This window comes from Megalobrama amblycephala, linkage group LG2 (genome assembly GCF_018812025.1).
Source record: "Megalobrama amblycephala isolate DHTTF-2021 linkage group LG2, ASM1881202v1, whole genome shotgun sequence".
Lineage (NCBI taxonomy): Eukaryota > Metazoa > Chordata > Actinopteri > Cypriniformes > Xenocyprididae > Megalobrama > Megalobrama amblycephala.
The window spans coordinates 49,629,563-49,652,353 of NC_063045.1; the positions used below are offsets into that span (position 1 = coordinate 49,629,563).

General features: G+C 40.4%; 2 protein-coding genes across 4 annotated transcripts; both read right to left on the reverse strand.

Moving 5' to 3' along the window:
- Nucleotides 1–875: 875 nt before the first annotated feature.
- LOC125261535 lies at nt 876–2,790 on the reverse strand. 3 transcript variants are annotated; one of them, XM_048180102.1, is made up of 5 exons: nt 2,654–2,790; nt 2,281–2,442; nt 1,474–1,767; nt 1,257–1,352; nt 876–1,031 (listed from the first exon to the last, which is right to left on the reverse strand). In XM_048180102.1, exons 1-5 carry the CDS (start codon nt 2,715–2,717, stop codon nt 994–996), a joined length of 654 nt encoding a protein of 217 aa, XP_048036059.1. In that variant the 5' UTR covers nt 2,718–2,790; the 3' UTR covers nt 876–993. The 3 variants fall into 3 exon arrangements, with proteins under 3 accessions (XP_048036059.1, XP_048036053.1, XP_048036050.1); XM_048180096.1 differs by having other exon boundaries at nt 1,474–1,743; nt 2,122–2,442; XM_048180093.1 differs by having other exon boundaries at nt 877–1,031; nt 2,122–2,442.
- A 105-nt stretch (nt 2,791–2,895) lies between these two features.
- Nucleotides 2,896–20,206, reverse strand: LOC125262694 (hemicentin-2-like). Its single transcript, XM_048181511.1, has 10 exons — nt 20,137–20,206; nt 19,016–19,321; nt 18,567–18,845; nt 7,656–7,961; nt 7,207–7,485; nt 6,403–6,498; nt 4,497–6,188; nt 4,121–4,399; nt 3,773–3,892; nt 2,896–3,482 (listed from the first exon to the last, which is right to left on the reverse strand). The coding sequence occupies exons 1-7, from the start codon at nt 20,204–20,206 to the stop codon at nt 6,178–6,180; spliced, it is 1,347 nt and encodes a 448-aa protein (XP_048037468.1). The 3' UTR covers nt 2,896–3,482; nt 3,773–3,892; nt 4,121–4,399; nt 4,497–6,177.
- Between the last annotated feature and the right edge of the window lie 2,585 nt (nt 20,207–22,791).

Consider the following 22,791-nt stretch of genomic DNA (forward strand, 5'->3'; position numbering starts at 1 on the left):
GCTGCAGAGGTTGAAGGGATGAGGGGGTCAGCCTGTCAGTGCTCAGACCATACACCGCACACTACATCAAATTGGTCTGCATGGCTGCCGTCCCAGAAGGAAGCCTCTTCTAAAGATGATGCACAAGAAAGCCCGCAAACAGTTTGCTGAAGACAAGCAGACTAAGGACATGGATTACTGGAACCATGTCCTGTGGTCTGATGAGACCAAGATAAACTTATTTGGTTCAGATGGTGTCAAGCGTGTGAGATGAGGAGTACAAAGACAAGTGTGTCTTGCCTCCAGTCAAGCATGGTGGTGGGAGTGTCATGGTCTGGGGCTGCATGAGTGTTGCCAGCACTGGGGAGCTACAGTTCATTGAATGAGCAGAGCATGATCCCCTCCCTTCGGAGACTGGGCCGCAGGGCAGTATTCCAACATGATAACGACCCCAAACACACCTCCAAGATGACCACTGCCTTGCTAAAGAAGCTGAGGGTAAAGGTGATGGACTGACCAAGCATGTCTCCAGACCTAAACCCTATTGAGCATCTGTGGGGCATCCTCAAATGGAGGGTGGAGGAGGGCAAGGTCTCTAACATCCACCAGCTCTGTGATGTCGTCATGGAGGAGTGGAAGAGGACTCCAGTGGCAACCTGTGAAGCTCTGGTGAACTCCATGCCCAAGAGGGTTAAGGCAGTGCTGGAAAATAATGGTGGCCACACAAAATATTGACACTTTGGGCCCAATTTGGACTTTTTCACTTAGGGGTGTACCCAGCAGTTTAGACATTAATGGCTGTGTGTTGAGTTATTTTGAGGAGACAGCAAATTTACACTGTTATACAAGCTGTACACTCACTACTTTACATTACAGCAAAATGTCATGTAACTTCTGTGAGATACTGTGTATATATATATATATATATATATATATATATATATATATATATATATATATATATATATATATATATATATAAAACTACAGAAACAGAATTATACAATAAATTTCTCATGCTGATGGTCCACTGCAGCAGGTCACACTCTTATCTGTGGGATGAGACATGAATACAGTTCTTAAACAGTCAAAGCTAAATGATCTTGTAATGTTTCATGAAATGGTTCACCAATAAAAATGAATCGGCTCTGTCTTTTTTATTTAATAACATATCACACACTTTTTTTTTTTTTGAATGGAAATTAATATTTAGTAGTTATTTTTAATGTGTCAAATTTGGCATATACTGAATGTGCAAAGTGCAGAGTATGTCTTACATTTGAAAAAGCAGAAGAACATCCAGATGAAAATGATGCAGATGATGAAGGTGCTGAAAAGGACCACACAAAACTCTGGAGATTTCTGGCTAGATTCTGGAAGATAGAAGATTTTATTTTGATTTTTATGGTTAATTTATTTACAAATTATTTTGCATTTCAAATATTTAATTTCATTCAATTTAATTTTCTTATTTCCTATTTTAAAATCACTCACCCTCATTGCTGAAATCAAGTGTAATGGTCCTGCTGAGGGGTGTTTGAGCGCTTGAGCAGCTGGCGTGGCAGGTGATCGTGTCTCCATCACTCCAGTCAGGTTTACACAGACGCAGTTCACTCTTCATGTCATAAGATGTGGATGTATGAAGTGACCTTTGACCCTCTCGGCTCCAGGTGAAGTTCACCAGCTCAGGGTTCAGACTCTCCAGAGAGCAGAGCAGATGAACACAGGTGTCATTACTGCTGTTCAGGAGCTGCAGGGACAGACCTGGATGTAATACAGTGGAGGGATCTGAGGAACATGACAAGCATGTCTTAGTTAACATTGATACATTACCATTGTGTATTAGTGACATGTAGATCAAGGTGATTCTCTACAGTAAGATGGTTCAAATAAATAATTAGGTAACACTTTATTTTACAGTGCCATAGTTATACGTTACTACATGTACTTACTATAGTAATAACAGTAAATTATGCATAATTACAAGTAACTAACCCTAAACCAAACCCTAACCCTAATTGTATATAACTCTATATGTACATGTAGTTAATTAATAGTATCAGTACTTATTTGAGTAATTATAATGTAATTACAGTACTGTAAAACAAAGTGTAACCAGTCATTTATGAAAGGCAAAATTACCTGCAACTTGGAGTATCACATTTGAGATGGTGTGAAATGTTGGTGGTGGAATTACTCTTGATGTTTTACAGCTGTAATTACCAGAGTCACTGAGCTGAACATTTTCTATACTTAGTGTAAAAGACGTTCTGTTGAATGTAAAATGAGGAATGCAATCACCGGAGGAAGATCCCAAAATTTGATTAGAAAACCATTCACAGATAGTTTTGTTAGTTGCACTATGTTTTGTCCACACTACAGAAACTTGTACACTGTCATCAGGTGGAGAGTGGCAGGGCAGATGGACAGTTGCTCCTTCATCTGCTCTGATAGACTCCGCATCTGTGGATTGACACAAATTTCAGTGTAACCAACAACAGCACGTTCCCTTCAAATATACAGTAAAAAAAAAAAAAAAAAAAAAAAATCTACATTTCAATAGGTCCATCATCTCTGCTATAAGTCAGTTACACATTATAAGTCACAAATGAGACATTATATAAAACTTTGATTTAAATAAAAGGGCAAAGTAAACAGAACTGAAGTCTCTTACCTGTATGCGGGAGATAAAATAAAGTAAAAAATAAAAGACAAATTGTAACCTGTTTTAAAAACATGTTGATGCTCTCAGGGTGTGTGACACTTCTGCGCTCTTACACACTATTTCTGAGTGATGAACTTCCTGTCCATGAGCCCACCCATAATCTAGATCACCATTAAAGATGAAGCACGCACACACACACACAATCTGACATTGGTCAAACACTTAAGAGATTTGCTGTGACACAAAATGTGCTTATTTACAGTAACTATAGTTTATTATCACAGTTATGTTTACTCTGTTTAAGCTGTTCAATACTGTTTGATATCTTTCCATCATTTTTTGCAAAGAGCAATTGAGAATATACTAGTTTAAATACAAAAGATAACTTTTTTTTTTTTTCTCTGGTGTTCTGCTTTCTGTGTTAAGGTGACATATCATGGCAAGGAAATACCACAAAATTTCACAATCTGCCCTAAATCTTCACACTTACTTTCTTTACGGTATCTTCATGAATCAGCTTCACACTTCTTAAGGGCAAGCCAGCTATTATTTTATTTAAAAAGTTTGGTTTTATACAATTGGGTGACAGGAGAATCATTTATATATTACATGTTTGCTCATTGATACTTTGATTATATAATCAGAGAAGTAGACCTTTGCAGTTTATGATACATAATTTGTATGCAATGTATGCATTAAATTAAGGATAGTGGAAAAACTTGAAGGATCTCAACAAATGTGTGTACAGTATATATATACAACATAATGAATTACAGTAACATAAGGATTTAATAAGTTTCTCATGTTGATGGTCCACTGCAGCAGGTCACACTCTTATCTGCGGGATGAGACATGAATGTTTTACATACATAAATTAGCCACAGTTCTTAAACAGTCAAAGCTAAAAGAACTTGTAATGTTTCATGAAATCTTTCACCAATAAAAATGAATTTCCCATACATATGTTCAATAAAGTCATTTGTCGGCTCTTTTTGTCGACTCTCATTTGTCTTTTTTTAATTAATAACATATCACACACTTTTTTAGTGGAAATGAATATTTAGTTATTATTTTTAAAATGTCATATTTTGCATATATTGAATGTGCAAAATGCACAGTATGTCTTACATTTGGAAATGCAGAAGAACATCCAGATGAAGATGATGCAGATGATGAAGGTGCCGAAAAGAACGACACAAAACTCTGGAGATTTCTGGCCGGATTCTGGAAGATGGATCTCAGGTTGGCCTGACAGATTGGTTGATATTTTAGTTATATTTTTTATTTTTATGGTTTTCTGCATTTCAAATGTTTCATTTCATTCAATTTAAAAATGTATTTACTTTTGAGAGTTTAAAAAACAAGGGACATTATAAATGCCACCCACACCCACAGTGCTCTTTATGCATTTCATTTTCTAATCAGTGCAGCTGTGTGGACAGTAATTTTATTATTTCTTATTTTAAAATCACTCACCCTCATTGCTGAAGTCAAGTGTAATGGTCCTGCTGAGGGGTGTTTGGGCGCTTGAGTAGCTGGCGTGGCAGGTGATCGTGTCTCCATCACTCCAGTCAGGTTTACACAGACGCAGCTCACTCTTCATTCCATAAGATGTGGATAGATGAAGTGACCTTTGACCCTCTCGGCTCCAGGTGAAGTTCACCAGCTCAGGGTTCAGACTCTCCAGAGAGCAGAGCAGATGAACACAGGTGTCATCACTGCTGTTCAGGAGCTGCAGGGACAGACCTGGATGTGCTGTAGCGGAGATGGAAATTATGTTTATTACGGACATCTACTAGGTAAGATGGTCAACAACAAGTGGACAGTTCAAATAAATAAATCATTTAATCACCTGTAACTTGGAGTGTTACATTTGAGATGTTGTCCAATGTTGGTGGTGGAATTAATCTTGTTGTTTTACAGCTGTAATTACCAGAGTCACTGGACTGAACATTTTCTATACTTAGCGACTTTCTGTTGAATGTAAAATGAGGAATGCATCCTCCAGCAGAAGATTCAGTAATTTTATTAATATTCCATTTACAAATAGTTTTGCTAGTTGCACAATACTTTGTCCACTCTACAGAAAATAGTTCACTGTCATCAGGTGGAGAGTGGCAGGGCAGATGGACAGTCGCTCCTTCAAATGCTCTTATAGACTCCACATCTGTGGATTGACACAAATTGAGACGTAATGTCTTCAAATGTACAGTAAATAAATCACATTCTGTTATTAGTCAGTTAACACTTTTTACACAGTCACAACTGAGACATTAAATGAAACTTCTTTGATTTACATAAAGTCTCTTACCTGTATGTCGGAGAAAAATTAAAGTCAAAAATAAAAAACAGTTTGTAACCCATTTTAAAAACATATGAATAGAACACATTTTTAAGCTGTGCTTAGCGTGACACTTCTGCACTCGTACACAATCTGAGTGGTGAACTTCCTGTCCATGCGCCCACCCCCAATCTAGATCACCATAAAAGATAAAATGAAAAACCTTTCTTTGACCAAACACTTAGAGATATAAATTGTGCTTATTTAAGTGTAGGTTATCATTACCATTATTATGATACACAATTCTAAAAGGACTGTGTTTGTAGACTCAATCTATTTCTGTGAATGTAATGTAATTTTTTTTTTTTTACCTTGAATGATATCTTTCCAACATTTATTGCTGTGCATTTGCTTGGTAAAGAACAGATGATAGCAGTCAGGTTGTACAGCGATCACGTGGTGCAAGTAGGAGCTCTTAGAAAATTCCCAGTTTACAAGTTGTAATTACGAGCTCTGCGAAGACTAAATCTTGAGTGACATGCTTGCGACATGCCGTGAATGTACCTATATAGAGTCATATGACACCTTTAGCTTTTATTTTATTAAAAAAAATTGTTTTTATACATTTGGTTGACTTGAATTATTTGCATATGTATTTGTTTAGGGATATTAATTACATAAAAACAGAGAAGTAGACCCATTGTCATGCTGTATCGTAGAAACACTTGCTAGAAGTAGGATTCGGATCCACAGAAATGTTATTTCAAGCCAAAAACAGAAGATTAGGGAAACGCAGGAGAAAATAAAAAAACTACGCAGCTTAAACAAGACAAATACTGACCCAGAGCAAACTGAAACTTTGGGCTTATACATGGAAAACAAGGGAGCAAATGAACAAGACACACCTGAACAGAATACTCAAATCAATCAGAAACAATGGCGACAAACAAGCAGGGGACAGTGACAGAAATAATTAATAACCTAGAAGATTAACAAAGAAACTCAGACATGAATAACACAGAAAAACCAACTCTAAACATGAACGTATAAACTCAAAATGAGACACTATTTTAAATTAATGATACATTATACTACATGTGAGTTATGTATTCAATACATGCCTTCAACAGTGAATAATCTAAAGGATTATAACAAAAGTATATATTTTTATAAAAATATTACAGTAACAGAATGACTCCATAACTTCTTGTGATGCTCTCATGTTGAGGGTCCATGGCAGAATGTCAAACTCTCACTCTCTGCCTATCAGTAAAAAAATGTTTCATTTTAGTAAGATCAGCTCATCTTCAATTTAAATGAATGCACGTCTAGAGATTCTAACCCAAATCACCCACTTTCTGTTTGCTGGATGGAAAAGCATTTATATACAATTATTTTACAAATTTTATATACAATTTATATATAGTTATTTTTTTAGAGTGTCATACTTCAGAGCAAATATTAGTGGAGGCCTTACATTTTAACACCCAGAACAATATCCAGATGAAGGCGATGGCAATGATGAAGATGCTGAAAAAAGCCACAAAAACTACTGAAAAGTCCTGGCTAGACTCTGAAAAAGACAAATCTCAGGTTAGCCTGATGAATTGGTTGATTTATATTTGTTTATTTCTTAAACGTTCAGATTTTATTACTCTAAATAATTTAAAGGGTTCGCCCAAAAATGAAAATTCTGTCATCATTTACTCACCCCCATTTCCGTTTGTGTTTGGTGCGTCTAACGTTACATTGCTTTTAAACTCACAAAAGTAAATTAATTTAAAGGGATAGTTCACCCAAAAATGAGAATTCTGTCATCATTTACTCACCCTCAGGTTGTTCCAAACCTGTTTGAATTTCATTGCTCTGCTGAACACAAAGAAAGATATTTGGAAGAATGTCGGTAACCAAAGAGATCTTCCCCCCATTGACTACTATAGTAATAATTTTTCCTACTATGGTAGTCAATGGGGGACGAGATCTGCTTGGTTACAAACATTCTTCCAAATATCTTTCTTTGTGTTCAGCAAAGCAATGAAATTCAAATAGGTTTGGAACAACTTGGTGAGTAAATGATGACAGAATTCTCATCTTGGGGTGAACTATCCCTTTAAATTAATTTACTTTTGTGAGTTTAAAAGCAATGTGACGTTAGACGCACCAAACACAAATGGAAATGATTGCCCCACACAAATAAGCATTACCCACTTCCTAAATGGAGTCTAATCAATGCAGCCATATGGACTGTGACTTTCTTATATATTTTTTTAAAATCACTCACCCTCATTGCTGAAGTCAAGTGTAATGTTCCTGCTGAGGGGTGTTTGGGTGCTTGAGTATCTGGCGTGACATGTGATTATGTCTCCATAACTCCAGTCAGGTTTACACAGATGCAGCTCACTCTTCATGTCATAAGATGTGGATGGATGAAGTGACCTTTGACCTTCTCGGCTCCAGGTGAAGTTCACCAGCTCAGGGTTCAGACCCTCCAGAGAGCAGAGCAGATGAACACAGGTGTCATCACTGCTGTTCAGGAGCTGCAGGGACAGACCTGGATGTGCTGTAGGGGAGGGAGATGAGGAACACCAACATGAACTCAAGTATTCATAACGTGACTTGGTTTACATTACTATATTACCATTGTATGGGGATATCTAGGTGATGGTCTACAACAAGCAGACATTTCAAGTAAATTAAAATAAATAAATAATTTATGAAAGGCACAATCACCTGCAACATGAAGTGTCACATTTGAGATGTTGTCCAATGATGGTGGTGGAATTATCCTTGTTGTTTTACAGCTGTAATTACCAGAGTCACTGGGCTGAACATTTTCTATACTTAGTGTAAAAGATGTTCTGTTTAATGTAAAACGAGGAATGCAATTACTGGAGGAAGATCCAGTCCATTCACAAATATTTTTGCTAGTTGCACTATTTTTTGTCCACTTTACAGAAACTTGTACACTGTCATCAGGTGGAGAGTGGCAGGGCAGATGGACAGTCGCTCTTTCAACTGCTCTGAAAACAAACACACCTGTGAAGTGAAATTAAAAGGTAATTCAGCTCAACTCTAAATTAAAAGGAGAAATGAATTTATAAAAACTTTTTCCCCAGTAAAAAAAAACAAACAAAAATTTTTTCTACATTATTGATTTTGTTCAATGTGCTCAAAGTAAAAAATAAACATCAAAATAGTCTTCAATAGAAATACATTCTACAGCACACAAAAACACTGGTACGCATACTGGAAGTAGGATAGCAAATTAGCAACAAAAAAAAAGACGGTCATGACAATTGTTTTTTTTTTTTTTTTAAATTAAACATAAATAATGTATTTAATTCTATATGCTTAACCCTCAGGGGTCTGAGGATTTTTGGGGCCCTGGAGAAGTTTTGACATGCCCTGACATTTGTGCTTTTTTCAGTTGTTCATAAACATATTAATGGAAAAAGTGTCATTACACTGTATTCAGCACAAACTAGGCTACAATAATATGTGAGGAACATGTATGTACATGTTTGTGTTTTTGAAGGAATAACGTTTATGCGTGGTTATTGAAAAAACAAAAAACTTAAGTCACTGAAATAAGGCCAAAAAAAGTATATTGAATCTGTGTTCATAAGACTTCTAGGTATTGGAGGTTGTAGACTAGAGTTTTTGCTTCAGAATGAAGTAAAAATTATCCTTCCTACTCCTTCATAAAAAACAATAGAGAGATTTAAATTTTCTAAGACACTTTTGGTCAAGAAACACAGTATGCGAGGAGGCGGGAATCCTCATGTATAATGGGTGATTCTCACCTGAGAAGACAAAAGAATTGAATAATAATGACCTGAAATGACTTGCATATTAATGAGGCCTTTCAGTCAGGTAGGCTGTGAAAAAACCCTCTGTGATCATGCTAATAACAGGATTAAAGTCCACTCAGGACAAAAAAAAACATGATTTTTGTGATCTCATGCATGCACGTATTATTGCACATGATATGAAGAAAATTTTGTATAGGCCAATGTTAAATTACACTACCAGTCAAAAGATTGAACACATTATAATGCCATTATAATGTTTTTAAAAGAAGTCTCAAGTCTCTAACCAAATAATGGTTTTCTATTTTAATATACTTTCAAATATAATGTATTTCTGTGATGCAAAGCGTCTGAACATTCCTACCTCTAGGGCATTTCATATAGGCTACTATATTTGTTATATTATAGAGCCTAAATGTTGATGTGCAGTTGACAAACTATACATCATTAAAAAGATCTAAGACTCAAGCTTCACATTTTGACTCTTAAAATCTTATATTGACCATAATTTCTTAATATGCTTAAAAGCATACACATTTGGAGAAATATTGATGGATTCTCATATGTTTATATCAATTTTCTATACAGAGATAATATTTATTATTCTATATTTATTGTCATTACTATGAGTGCTGGATACTGTGTTTTCATCATTCATACTTGCAGCCGGAGGGCGCTCTGCCCCTTTTGTCCACAAATGCCTCAGTAAAAGAAGAGGAATATCATGTGACAATCAAGGAACTAACAGAGGCAAGAGATCGCTAAATATGGCTATTCAAAACACTTTTGAAGACAATAAATACACGACTGAGATGATGAATGCATGTATTGCCTCTGAATTTGCGTCTGAATAGCGCTCGCTCCGTGGGCGTGGCCGCATTAGCGGATAATGAGCTGAATCACGGACTTCTGACATGGCTCTCTTTTCATACAGATTACATAAACACAGAAGGTTTGTTTTCGATTTGACTTAAATGTTTTAAAACCTGACATCTTAACGTTTTTTTAGACATAAGTGCAATTTTTTTTGTCATTAGTATTCACTAAGTTACAGTTCATTTTCTAAGAACTATCAGATTGGACTTCGTTCAGAGGGAGAGGAGAGATCACGCATCATGTTAGTTTTCTTTATTTTACAAAGAGCACAACATTTTGTTTTTACTCTGAGTGTACACAAATGAAAGAAGATATTCCACAGATTAAAATGGTGTATAACTCTTAATTGTATGTGCAACATTGACGGAGTATTTTGAGTCTCTTTCACACTGATAAGAAAAAACCACGGTGGTATCGCCGGCGATACCTTCAGACCTCAGAGTGTTAAAATACAATACATTAATATACACAAAAATGTATGCAACCATCATATTGTTACAACAGAGACACGGAGGCAGAGGTAAAAGCTATCCAGGTAAGTTTATTTCACAATTAGCAGAGCACAGGGTGATGGTAAGCAGGTATGTAGTTCTTGAGAGAAGGAGAGAATGTAATACTGTCCTGATTTTGTCTTGCAGATGCTGGCGGAGAGATGCAATGGAGGGAGATGACGGAGACACTCACACACACAGGCAGGTAGGCACACGAGGAGAACAGGAGACAAAGGAGATGGAGGAGATCGCTGGAGCAGGTAAGTATGTAGTTGGGAGTCCTTAAGGTAAGCATACATGTGTAGTAGTGCAAACGAGACCGGACAGTGAGTGTGTGTGAGTGTGGTGGTTTTGTAGTGGTGGTGATTGCAGTGCTGATGAGTAACAGGTGGCGGTGATCAGTACGCTGGTGATTGAGTGCATGGGTAAGGGAGTGAGGTGGAACCTGACGTGTCTGTGACAGTACCCCCCTCCCACGGCCCGCTCCTGAGGGCCGCGGACCCCGACGTCGTGGTGGTCTTCCTCTAGGGCGTAGGGCAGGTCTGTCTGGGTGGTTGGCGTGGAAGGTCTGTAACAGGATAGGATCAAGGATATCATTCTTGGGAACCCATGAGCGTTCTTCGGGGCCATAGCCTTCCCAGTCGACGAGGTATTCGAGTTGACCACCACGGCGCCGGGAGTCCAGGATCTCGTGAACCACGTAAGCTGTGCCGTCCTCCAGGATGAGTGGAAGGGGGGGCTCGGCGGCTGTCACGTCAGGTTCTGTGGAGGGAACAACAGAAGGGTGGTGAGGCTTTAGCAGTGATACATGGAATGTAGGGTGGATTCTACTGTACTGTGGAGGGAGTTGGAGTCGGTAGGTGACGGGGTTGATCTGCCGGATGATGGTGAACGGGCCAATGAAGCGGGGACTCAGCTTCTTGCAGGGCAGACGCATCCTGATGTCCCTGGTGGACAGCCAGACCTTCTGCCCCGGTTGATAGACAGGAGCGTCGGAGCGCCGAAGGTCGGCTGCCATCTTGCGTCTGCGCAGGGCTCTCTGCAGTTGGTGGTGAGCTGAGTCCCAAACCCTCTCGCTCTCCCGGAACCAATAGTCTACTGCAGGAACGTTGGAAGGTTCCCCATCCCAGGGGAACAGTGGGGGTTGGTAGCCGAGTACGCACTGGAAGGGTGTTAGTCCAGTTGTGGCTTGGCGGAGGGAGTTCTGTGCGTACTCGGCCCAACCCAGGTACTGGTTCCAGGAGTTCTGGTGGCCGTGACAGAAGGTACGCAGGAAGCGGCCTATCTCCTGGATCTTCCGTTCCGTCTGCCCGTTCGACTGAGGATGGTATCCAGATGACAGGCTGACGGTCACACCCAGGAGGGAGAAGAAGGCCTTCCAGACGTGGGAGACGAATTGGGGTCCTCTGTTGGAGACTATGTCTTCAGGAATTCCATAATAACGAAACACATGATTAAACATCAATTCTGCAGTGGCCATGGCGGTAGGTAGACCCTCCAGGGGTATCAGACGGCAGGACTTTGAGAAGCGGTCTACCACCACCAGGATGCACGTGTGACCGTCAGACTCAGGGAGATCGGTAATGAAGTCCACTCCCAGGTGTGACCAGGGTCTCTCAGGAACGGGCAGAGGAAGGAGCTTGCCGGTGGGAAGATGGCGTGGGCTCTTTGAGATGGCGCACTCCCTGCAGCCCTGCACGTACCTTCTGACATCGTTGGCCATGTTGGGCCACCAGAACGTTGTGTAGTGATTTTTACTTTGTCCATCAAAGGACACAAAGTAAAATAGGGATTGGTACTCAAGTCACCGCTGACGTTGTGATTTTTGGATCATACGTCTCTTGAGGTGTGGTTATGAGTACATCAGATGACCACTTTCCCCTTTTTCCCTAGTTCAGGGCACCAGTCAAGGTCTGTTACCTTGGCAGTATGAGAACACTCCCAACAGGGGCTTTTATTCATTTAGAATTAATGTAAAGTGGTCAGCTGATTTATCTGAAAGATTGGTGATATTGCTAACTTGTAGAACCTTTTCTGTATTATCAGCACAAGGAAGACACAAGTGTAATAAAATAAATTTTATTAACAAAAAGATAAACAAGAATAACTAACACAACTACTAAATGAATACCATGAATGATAAAGGAATAAAGTGCATAAGATACATAGAATACAAGTGGTTAAGTTGGGTGTGGCTATGGAAGAGTTACGCTATCTTATGGAAAGATAAACTGTTTCTCTGAAAATAATAAGGTGGAGAACCTTATTATGCACCAAACAAATAAACGAACGATTATTTGTTATTAACTAAAATCAGCTATATTACATCTAATGGAAGTTAGGAAATTATATACTGATAATATACAACAATGCCAAGGTCTCTGGAAAGAGGTTTGGTTAAGTGATATTTACGTTCCACTTGGTCGAGTCCGATGATGGTGACGTCTTCCACTGTTTGTGCTGGGTGACAGTGCAGTGGGGAGAGGAGCCAGAATCTGTTTCAACAGTCTTGAACACGAAGCTCTGTGGGATGCTGATCTCCTGGAGCACCAAAGGGTCCTAAAATCTGGAACACGCAGATGAGGCCCTGGTGTAGGTGCAGAAGGTCCTTAACAATCTGGAACACGCAGACGAAGGTACCTTGAAGTGAAGGTTTGCTCTCCTGAGCTTAACCTTGTTGCGGATGTCGTCACTGTTTCGCTGGATGGAAACTTTGAACGTAGTGTTGGTTAACGTCTCTTTCCTCAAAAGCTGGAGGCTTAGAACATGGTCGTCTCTGTTGTTGTCTCTTCTGGATGGACCAGAGGCTCAGAACGGTATATCTGTTAATGTCTCACTCCTTACAGAGTTAAGACCCAGAACCGTGTATCTGTTGTGTCTCAGCTTCGCAAGCCGGGACTCAGAACAATATCTGTTATGTCTCACCCGATGGGAGACTCAGAACAAGGAGTGTCTGTTGAAAGGGTACCTTTATCCCTTTCCGATGAGGAGGAGATTGCATTTTGGCGCTTCTCCATTCGAGTGCTGTGATTGGCTGCTGGCATCAGAGGGGACACACAGAGTGTGGCCCACCCTTCTTTCTCCTGTGGAACTCATTTGCATAAAGCACAAAGTTGGAAGTCTTTACAGTGTCTTTAAAGTTTACCAATGCATTTCTCATTTTCCAAACCACCACCAGAATACCTTTGGCAATATTCTAAACAAATAGAGACTAAACATGATGGAAAAAGATTGAACTGTCATTCAATTGTACATTAACAGCTGAATTTGTATCAGATGTTGCACTACAAATAGCTGTCACTGAGAATACTTATTTCTGTGAATAAGTATGAAATGGATGTGTAGTTTGCATCAGTTCTAAGGTTTTCAAACATAGTTTTGAATGGATTTGGATGGATCTTTGTGATCTCTCTTTGTTTCACCCATTGCTGCTAAGGTCCCGAGGAATTTTTATGGCAGTCTCCTTAGGAAGTAGTGACTAGATGGGTGAAGGGCAGTAACTGCCTGTGGACCAATGAGAAGCCTTGTCCTTCTCAGGCTTGGTACAAGAGGTCTTCTTCTTTCCCTCTAAGAGAGGTCTGGATGTTGTCCTTACATCTTTATCTGATGGCGTTGGACAGTTTGTTTGTGTTAGGCCACCAAGATCCAATCAAAATGTAGCAAACCTTTGTCCACTGTTACGGAGAAAGAGGGGCCCGGCCGTAAACTGGGCCCTGGAATTCACTACAGTTGTTTGAGCAACGAGAGGGTCTCATTGGCCCCCGGGTGGCCAGTGCCAAGTGAAGAGTGGGTATTGTGCAGGAGTGGAGTGCGACGTGCCCGTGTGACGTATTGCAAGCCTTGGGGGCAACCCGGCGGAGTGCGTGTGGAGGCATTGGAGGAGGGAATGGTTTCTTCGGACCACTGGATAGGGTTCACAAAAATGGACTCCGGCAGGATTGTTTCAGGATCTTCAGGCTTTTCCTCAGGGGAATAGAGGCGAGACAGGGCATCAGCTTTAGTATTCTTTGAACCAGGGCGATAAGAGATGGAGAAGTTGAACCTTGAAAAGAACATGGCCCAGCGAGCTTGGCGAGGGTTGAGTCTTTTGGCAGCCTTCAGATATTCTAGGTTCTTATGATCAGTGAGAACTTGAAAAGGATGAGTAGCCCCCTCCAACCAATGCCTCCACTCCTCAAGGGCAAGCTTGACGGCCAGGAGTTCGCGGTCACCGATGTCATAATTGACCTCCGCCGGGTTGAGCTTGTGGGAGAAGAAGGCGCATGGATGGAGTCTACTTGGTGTCCCCTGCTGCTGTGAGAGGACCGCTCCCACTCCGGTGGTGGAGGCGTCCACTTCCACGACGAATGGGAGATCTGGATTAGGGTGGACGAGGAGGGGAGCGGTGGTGAAGGCTCTTTTAAGGGTCTCGAAGGCGTTAGTGGCTTGTTGGGACCAGGACAGAGACTTGGGCTGGTGACGGAGTAAGTTGGTGAGTGGACTGACGATGGTACTGTAATTCTTGATAAACCGGCGATAGAAATTGGAGAAACCTAGGAAGCGTTGGAGTTCTTTGATTGTTGATGGAGTGGGCCAGGACTGGATAGCGGAGACCTTCTCCTCGTCCATCCGGATGCCACTGTGATCAATTATATACCCCAGGAACTGGACAGAGGGCTGGTGGAAGGAGCACTTTTCAGCTTTGAGGAAGAGATGGAATTGCCGTAAGCGTTGGAGGACCTCCGCAACGTGGTGGCGATGTTCGGCCAAGCTCCGGGAGTAGATGAGGATGTCATCAATATATACCAGCACGAACTTGTGGAGAAACTCCCGGAGCACCTCGTGTATGAAATCCTGGAATACGGAGGGGGCGTTGACCAGGCCATACGGCATGACGAGATACTCGTAGTGTCCGGTGGGCGTGACAAAGGCGGTCTTCCACTCGTCCCCCTCACGTATCCGGATGAGGTTGTACGCGCTGCGGAGGTCCAACTTAGTGAACACAGTGGCACCGCGGAGATGTTCCAGGGCCGCTGGGACGAGGGGAAGTGGGTAGCGGAACTTGACAGTAATTTTGTTGAGGGCACGGTAATCAATGCAGGGCCTCAAGCCTCCGTCCTTCTTCGCCACAAAAAAGAAGCTTGAAGCAGCAGGGGAAGTAGACGGGCGGATGTAACCTTGTTCGAGTGCCTCTTTGATGTATTCCTCCATGGCCTTCTCCTCCGGTATTGACAGGGGGTAGATGCGTCCCCTGGGCACTGGCTCACCCGGTAACAGATCGATGGCACAGTCCCATGGCCGGTGTGGAGGAAGCTTGGAGGCGCGTTGCGGGCAGAAAACGTCACTGAAGGGGGCGTAGTCCGGGGGAACATCCACGGAGCGCTTCTCTACAGGGCTCTCGATGGACGTGGCATTGATGGAGAGAGACTTGGAGAGTGGAGATTTCGAAACAGGAAGCGCTGGGAAACAATCTGGAAAGCAGTGGTCGCCCCACTTCAGGACTTCGCCCGTGCGCCAGGAGATGGTGGGATTGTGTTGTTCAAGCCACGGGCGCCCTAGAACCACGTCAGCAGTGGACTCCTCCAGAACCAGCAGATGTATCTTCTCCGAATGCAGGATGCCGACACAGAGTTGAAGTGGTCCCACACAATGACGGATGTTCTTACGGCTCAGGGGTTTGCCCGTGATGGATTGGATTTGATAGCTAGTCGGAGACGGGGAGATCTTGAGCTTGAGTTGTCGACAGAGGGCACCTGAGATGAAATTTCCTGCTGACCCTGAGTCGAGGAGCGCCACCACTGGAACAGAGGTATTTGCAGCAGTAAGGATTACAATAGTAGTGAGTGGTTTCATTTTCTGAATGGAGGGGAAAATTGCACTCACCACGGGCCGAGGAGGACGGGATGGGCATGTGGAGATGACATGCCCCGGAGATCCACAATATAAGCACAAGTTCAGGGTCAGCCTTCTTTGTCTTTCATTAGAGGTGAGACGTGAATGATCAATTTGCATCGGTTCGGTGGCTGGTTCTGGAGGGCTGATGGGTTCGGACCGACGGAGGAGGTTGGTGGTAGATGACTGGCCCTGGTGCTCTAAGAGACACGACTGCATACGAGAACCCACGCGGATGGCGAGTTGGATGAAGCGTTCAAGTCCCATTGAGTCCTCGTATGCAGCGAGATGCAGCCGCACATTGGGTTCCAACCCCTGACGGAATGTGGTGATGAGGGCTTGTTCATTCCATCCGCTGGTGGCGGCTAGCGTTCGGAACTGCAAGGCATAATCGTTAACAGATAGATTTCTTTGCTTCAGATTATAGAGTTTCTCACCAGTCGAAGAGTCCGCCAGAGGTTTCCCGAAGACCTCACGGAAGTGAGAGACGAACGCCGAATATGATTTGACAACAGGGCCTTTTTGTGTCCACAGGGAGTCTGCCCATTGCAGGGCCTTACCTTGCAGTTGCGAAATGATGAACGCTATTTTCGCCGTGTCGGTTGTGTAGAGGTGCGGCTGCATCTCCAGGACCAGTTCGCATTGGAGAAGGAATCCGCTGCATTCCTCCACCGATCCAGAGTAGGGCGCCGGTTTGGCCATGGGACTGGCGGTGAACGCTGGAGAAGAAGCGGTGATGGTGGGTGCGCAAGCTGCAGCGTTGGTGGATGACGGTGAGGATGGTTGTGGAGTGAGTGCTCGGCGCAGCGCGTCCACAAGCTCCTGAAACGGATCGTTGGTGCTCATGCTGTGAAGTTGTTATGGTCCGGTCTTCTGTTACAACAGAGACACGGAGGCAGAGGTAAAAGCTATCCAGGTAAGTTTATTTCACAATTAGCAGAGCACAGGGTGATGGTAAGCAGGTATGCAGTTCTTGAGAGAAGGAGAGAATGTAATACTGTCCTGATTTTGTCTTGCAGATGCTGGCGGAGAGATGCAATGGAGGGAGATGACGGAGACACTCACACACACAGGCAGGTAGGCACACGAGGAGAACAGGAGACGAAGGAGATGGAGGAGATCGCTGGAGCAGGTAAGTATGTAGATGGGAGTCCTTAAGGTAAGCATACATGTGTAGTAGTGCAAACGAGACCGGACAGTGAGTGTGTGTGAGTGTGGTGGTTTTGTAGTGGTGGTGATTGCAGTGCTGATGAGTAACAGGTGGCGGTGATCAGTACGCTGGTGATTGAGTGCGTGGGTAAGGGAGTGAGGTGGAACCTGACTTGTCTGTGACACATATTTGAAAGATCAAATGAAACCTGCACATTAGGTTCTTCAGAAGCTTAATATTTTAATAATCCAGTTATGAAGCAAAAGTGAAGATTCAAAAGTGAAATATTTTTGAAAGAGAACTCTTAGAGAGTATCTATCTAATAGAATCAGACAGTAGAACTTTTTTTTTATGTTTTAACCGGGGCCAGTTACATAAATTGCTAAGACTATTCTTACAAGTTAGTCATCCAATTTTTTCTTTATTAAGACTGTTAAGACTATTAAGACTTTATTAAGACTTTTAAGTCAGTTACATAAAAATGTAGATTGGTTTAATTTGATTCCGAACAGTAAGACTGATTACCCTTAACTAACTGCTAGTTGGTCATGCTGGTTCTTAAGACACCGTCTTAACATAATGGCTATGCAACTGGCCCCTTAACTTTTGTTTTCAAGAGTGTGCTCACATTAAAGAAAAAATAACAGTTGCTTACCCTCACATCCACACATTGTGAAGCTGAAGATAGTAAGAATCAGGCAGTAAACAGCCAGTAAAGAGACCATTGTAATCACTGCATGAAGCATCTGATTTACACAGTGTTGTAAAATGGTGCACGTCTAACACGTTCATTCATAACGAAGGAAGGCGTTACCTGTTTATCAGTGCGCACTATAGCCTAAATAAGTGAACCACAGAACTTCTGTTCTGCTTAGAACTTTTTTTTCATTTCATTTAATTTCATTTATTTATAAAGCACAAATAAACACAACAAAAGTTGACCACTGTGCTGTATAGAGAAAGGAATAAAATAAAAGACAGTAGTATTAAAAAGACATCACTAAATTAAAAAAAAAAACAAGATTCAGAATGAATGAAATGCAAGACTTAGATGAGACTGTAACTTTGATTTAAAATCATATAAGGATGAAGCAGATCTTGCAGATAAAGGAAGACTGTTCCATAACTTCGGACTGGCCACTGCAAACGCACGGTCCCCTCTCAACTTCAGTCTTGATCTTGGATAAGACAGAGTAATACTGTCTGAGGATCGCAAGCATCTAACTGACGTGTTCACGTTTAAAAGGTCTGACAAATAGGAAGGTGCCAGACCATTTAAAGACTTTTGTGTGAGTTTGAAAGCAATGTGACGTTAGACGCACCAAACACAAATGGAAATGATTGCCCCACACAAATAAGCATTACCCACTTCCTAAATGGAGTCTAATCAATGCAGCCATATGGACTGTGACTTTCTTATATATTTTTTTTAAAAATCACTCACCCTCATTGCTGAAGTCAAGTGTAATGTTCCTGCTGAGGGGTGTTTGGGTGCTTGAGTAGCTGGCGTGACAGGTGATTATGTCTCCATAACTCCAGTCAGGTTTACACAGATGCAGCTCACTCTTCATGTCATAAGATGTGGATGGATGAAGTGACCTTTGACCTTCTCGGCTCCAGGTGAAGTCCACCAGCTCAGGGTTCAGACCCTCCAGAGAGCAGAGCAGATGAACACAGGTGTCATTACTGCTGTTCAGGAGCTGCAGGGACAGACCTGGATGTGCTGCAGGGGAGGGAGATGAGGAACACCAACATGAACTCAAGTATTCATAGCGTGACTTGGTTTACATTACTATATTACCATTGTATGGGGATATCTAGGTGATGGTTTACAACAAGCAGACATTTCAAGTAAATTAAAATAAATAAATAATTTATGAAAGGCACAATCACCTGCAACATGAAGTGTCACATTTGAGATGTTGTCCAATGATGGTGGTGGAATTATCCTTGTTGTTTTACAGCTGTAATTACCAGAGTCACTGGGCTGAACATTTTCTATACTTAGTGTAAAAGACGTTCTGTTTAATGTAAAACGAGGAATGCAATTACTGGAGGAAGATCCAGTCCATTCACAAATATTTTTGCTAGTTGCACTATTTTTTGTCCACTTTACAGAAACTTGTACACTGTCATCAGGTGGAGAGTGGCAGGGCAGATGGACAGTCGCTCCTTCATCTGCTCTGAAAACAAACACACCTGTGAAGTGAAATTAAAAGGTAATTCAGCTCAACTCTAAATTAAAAGGAGAAATGAATTTATAAAAACTTTTTCCCCAGTAAAAAAAAACAAACAAACATTTTTTCTACATTATTGATTTTGTTCAATGTGCTCAAAGTAAAAAATAAACATCAAAATAGTCTTCAATAGAAATACATTCTACAGCACACAAAAACACTGGTACGCATACTGGAAGTAGGATAGCAAATTAGCAACAAAAAAAAGACGGTCATGACAATTTTTTTTTTTTTTAATTAAACATAAATAATGTATTTAATTCTATATGCTTAAAATACAATACATTAATATACACAAAAATGTATGCAACCATCATATTTGAAAGATCAAATGAAACCTGCACATTAGGTTCTTCAGAAGCTTAATATTTTAATAATCCAGTTATGAAGCAAAAATGAAGATTCAAAAGTGAAATATTTTTGAAAGAGAACTAAGAGTATCTATCTAATAGAATCAGACAGTAAAACTTTTTTTTATGTTTTAACCGGGGCCAGTTACATAAATTGCTAAGACTATTCTTACAAGTTAGTCATCCAATTTTTTCTTTATTAAGACTGTTAAGACTATTAAGACTTTATTAAGACTTTTAAGTCAGTTACATAAAAATGTAGATTGGTTTAATTTGATTCCGAACAGTAAGACTGATTACCCTTAACTAACTGCTAGTTGGTCATGCTGGTTCTTAAGACACCGTCTTAACATGGCTATGCAACTGGCCCCTTAACTTTTGTTTTCAAGAGTGTGCTCACATTAAAGAAAAAATAACAGTTGCTTACCCTCACATCCACACATTGTGAAGCTGAAGATAGTAAGAATCAGGCAGTAAACAGCCAGTAAAGAGACCATTGTAATCACTGCATGAAGCATCTGATTTACACAGTGTTGTAAAATGGTGCACGTCTAACACGTTCATTCATAACGAAGGAAGGCGTTACCTGTTTATCAGTGCGCACTATAGCCTAAATAAGTGAACCACAGAACTTCTGTTCTGCTTAGAACTTTTTTTTCATTTCATTTATTTATAAAGCACAAATAAACACAACAAAAGTTGACCACTGTGCTGTATAGAGAAAGGAATAAAATAAAAGACAGTAGCATTAAAAAGACATCACTAAATTAAAAAAAAACAAGAGTCAGAATGAATGAAATTCAAGACTTAGATGAGACTGTAACTTTGATTTAAAATCATATAAGGATGAAGCAGATCTTACAGATAAAGGAAGACTGTTCCATAACTTCGGACTGGCCACTGCAAACGCACGGTCCCCTCTCAACTTCAGTCTTGATCTTGGATAAGACAGAGTAATACTGTCTGAGGATCGCAAGCATCTAACTGACGTGTTCACGTTTAAAAGGTCTGACAAATAGGAAGGTGCCAGACCATTTAAAGACTTAAAAACAAACAGCAAAATCTTAAATTCAACTCTATAACGCACTATAACGGAGTAATGTGTTCTCGTTTACGTTTTATTTTGTAGGTATGTTCACTTTAGGGCTGTAAAAAAATGTTAATCATGATGATTATTTTTATTGATAACAATAATAATAAATATTATTCATATTGTTGTTATTGTAATTATTATTTACAGCCTACAAAATAACGTAATATCAAAGCATAATAATGTAATTAATATTTTAATAATAATATACAGTTGTTTAATATATAAAGCATTTAAATATAAAATATGCATTTTATTGCCAAATTTAAGTTAATTGTATTGCCAATTTTAGTTGATCAAAAATTAAATTGAAATTAATAGTAATAATAATATTGTGCATTTTCATTTACAACCTTACAATATTTTTAAATAATAATTTTAGTGAATAAAATATTATATCACTTAAAAATAACAGAATTTTGGTTAAAATTAAAATCAAATGCATCAGATAAGTAAAATTGATTCATATTGGTGAACTAATTGAAAATATATTGTCCAAAGCTACTTTGATTAGACCCAGCAAGTATCAGTGACTTTCATGAAGCAAGACAGCAAACAGACAGTTTCATATGTATGTTACTTTAATAGGTGTTTAAAGAATAACATTTGCGTCAGCAGACAGTGTTATGACATAAGACTCAGTGAGAAGGGCAATGGCAAAGGGGTCCCTCTCTCTACGCAGGGGGTCAGTAAGGCAAGGCTGCATCAACAACTGGGCTGTAACAATCAGATCCATACATTGCATCATACAGTACTAGTGACAATAATCAGATCAAGCACACAAGTATAAACTCCTTAGAGGAATAAAGAACAGGATCTCGGGTAAGCGTTTAAAAAGACGGCGCCACAACTGCATCTAAAGCCATGAACGTACATTCTTGTACAGAGCAGAGAAAATCCTCATCATTGACGGGGTGCATATTCAAGGTTATTAAGACTCGAAAACGAGTTGAGAAGGTGAAACGTGGAAGGTTTGGCAACTGATATCCGTGATCGCTGATATTGCACGTTTCAGGGCTAAATGCGTAAGAGTGAAGGTTATTTGATGTCAGATATGACGGTGGCAGTCGCACTGCACACTACGGAGGTCAGGGTGTGTGTCTTGAGGATGACTGGAAGTTTTTACAAATTATTCAGGTATTGTTAGGAAGCAGCCTAGAATTCCTCCATATAAAGCCACCGCATACAGAAAGACTGGATTGGAATTAGAAAAATACAGGTACAAAATCCATTACATTCAAGAGACAATCTAGCACAAAAGGGAAATATTATAATCTTTATAGCTAATATAGGAATTTCTGTTTCATAGAGGCATTTTGCTAAGAGGCATCTTCTAAATAGAAAAACGTGGGGTGAAATTCATGACGGGGGCATCATGGGATGGGATCAGATTCTAAAGATGCATCATGCGGGGACGTTCAAATAAGCCGTGTTTTCATTCAACGCGTAATAATTCTCGCTGACAATGACAAATTTTAAAATACATATATTCTCCCTCTTGATATGCAAGAGAAGTTGTGATTAAGAATGACAATCATGAGGGGACACTGGCGAGATGGGGAGATCAATCTTTATGGAGGAAGTTCACTCAAAAATGTAATTCTGGTACCATTTTCTCACCCTCATGTCGTTCCAAATATACATGAAGAGACGTTCACACTGCATTTTTCTGTACAATGAATGAACGGTGACCCAAAATGACGAAAAAGCACCATAAGAGTATCCACTAATGACTTCGATTTTCTCCACACAAAACTATTATATGGCTTCAGAAGACTTGAAATAGTCATATGAACCACTTTTATGGTGTTTTTTATGACATTTTTACATTCGCTTCAATTATTAAAGAGTGCAGCCTGAACATTCTGCTAAACTTCATCTTTTGTGTTCCTCAAAATAATGCAGATATTGAAACGTGATGACAGAATTGTAATTTTTGGGTGAACAATCCCTTTAAAAACATGATGTTGTTTTGGTATGGGTTTAAGGTGC

Excerpts from the sequence above, each read along its gene's own strand:
- LOC125261535 (XM_048180093.1), bottom strand. The coding sequence starts at position 2,717 with ATGTTTTTAAAACAGGTTACAATTTGTCTTTTATTTTTTACTTTATTT. Across the intron at positions 1,768-2,121 it reads TGTGATACTCCAAGTTGCAG|ATCCCTCCACTGTATTACAT; the intron begins GTAATTTTGCCT and ends CATGTTCCTCAG. Across the intron at positions 1,353-1,473 it reads ACTTGATTTCAGCAATGAGG|AATCTAGCCAGAAATCTCCA; the intron begins GTGAGTGATTTT and ends TCTATCTTCCAG.
- LOC125262694 (XM_048181511.1), bottom strand. The coding sequence starts at position 20,206 with ATGGTCTCTTTACTGGCTGTTTACTGCCTGATTCTTACTATCTTCAGC. Across the intron at positions 7,962-18,566 it reads ACTTGACTTCAGCAATGAGG|GTGTGTTTGTTTTCAGAGCA; the intron begins GTGAGTGATTTT and ends TTCACTTCACAG. Across the intron at positions 7,486-7,655 it reads TGTGACACTTCATGTTGCAG|CACATCCAGGTCTGTCCCTG; the intron begins GTGATTGTGCCT and ends CCTCCCCTACAG.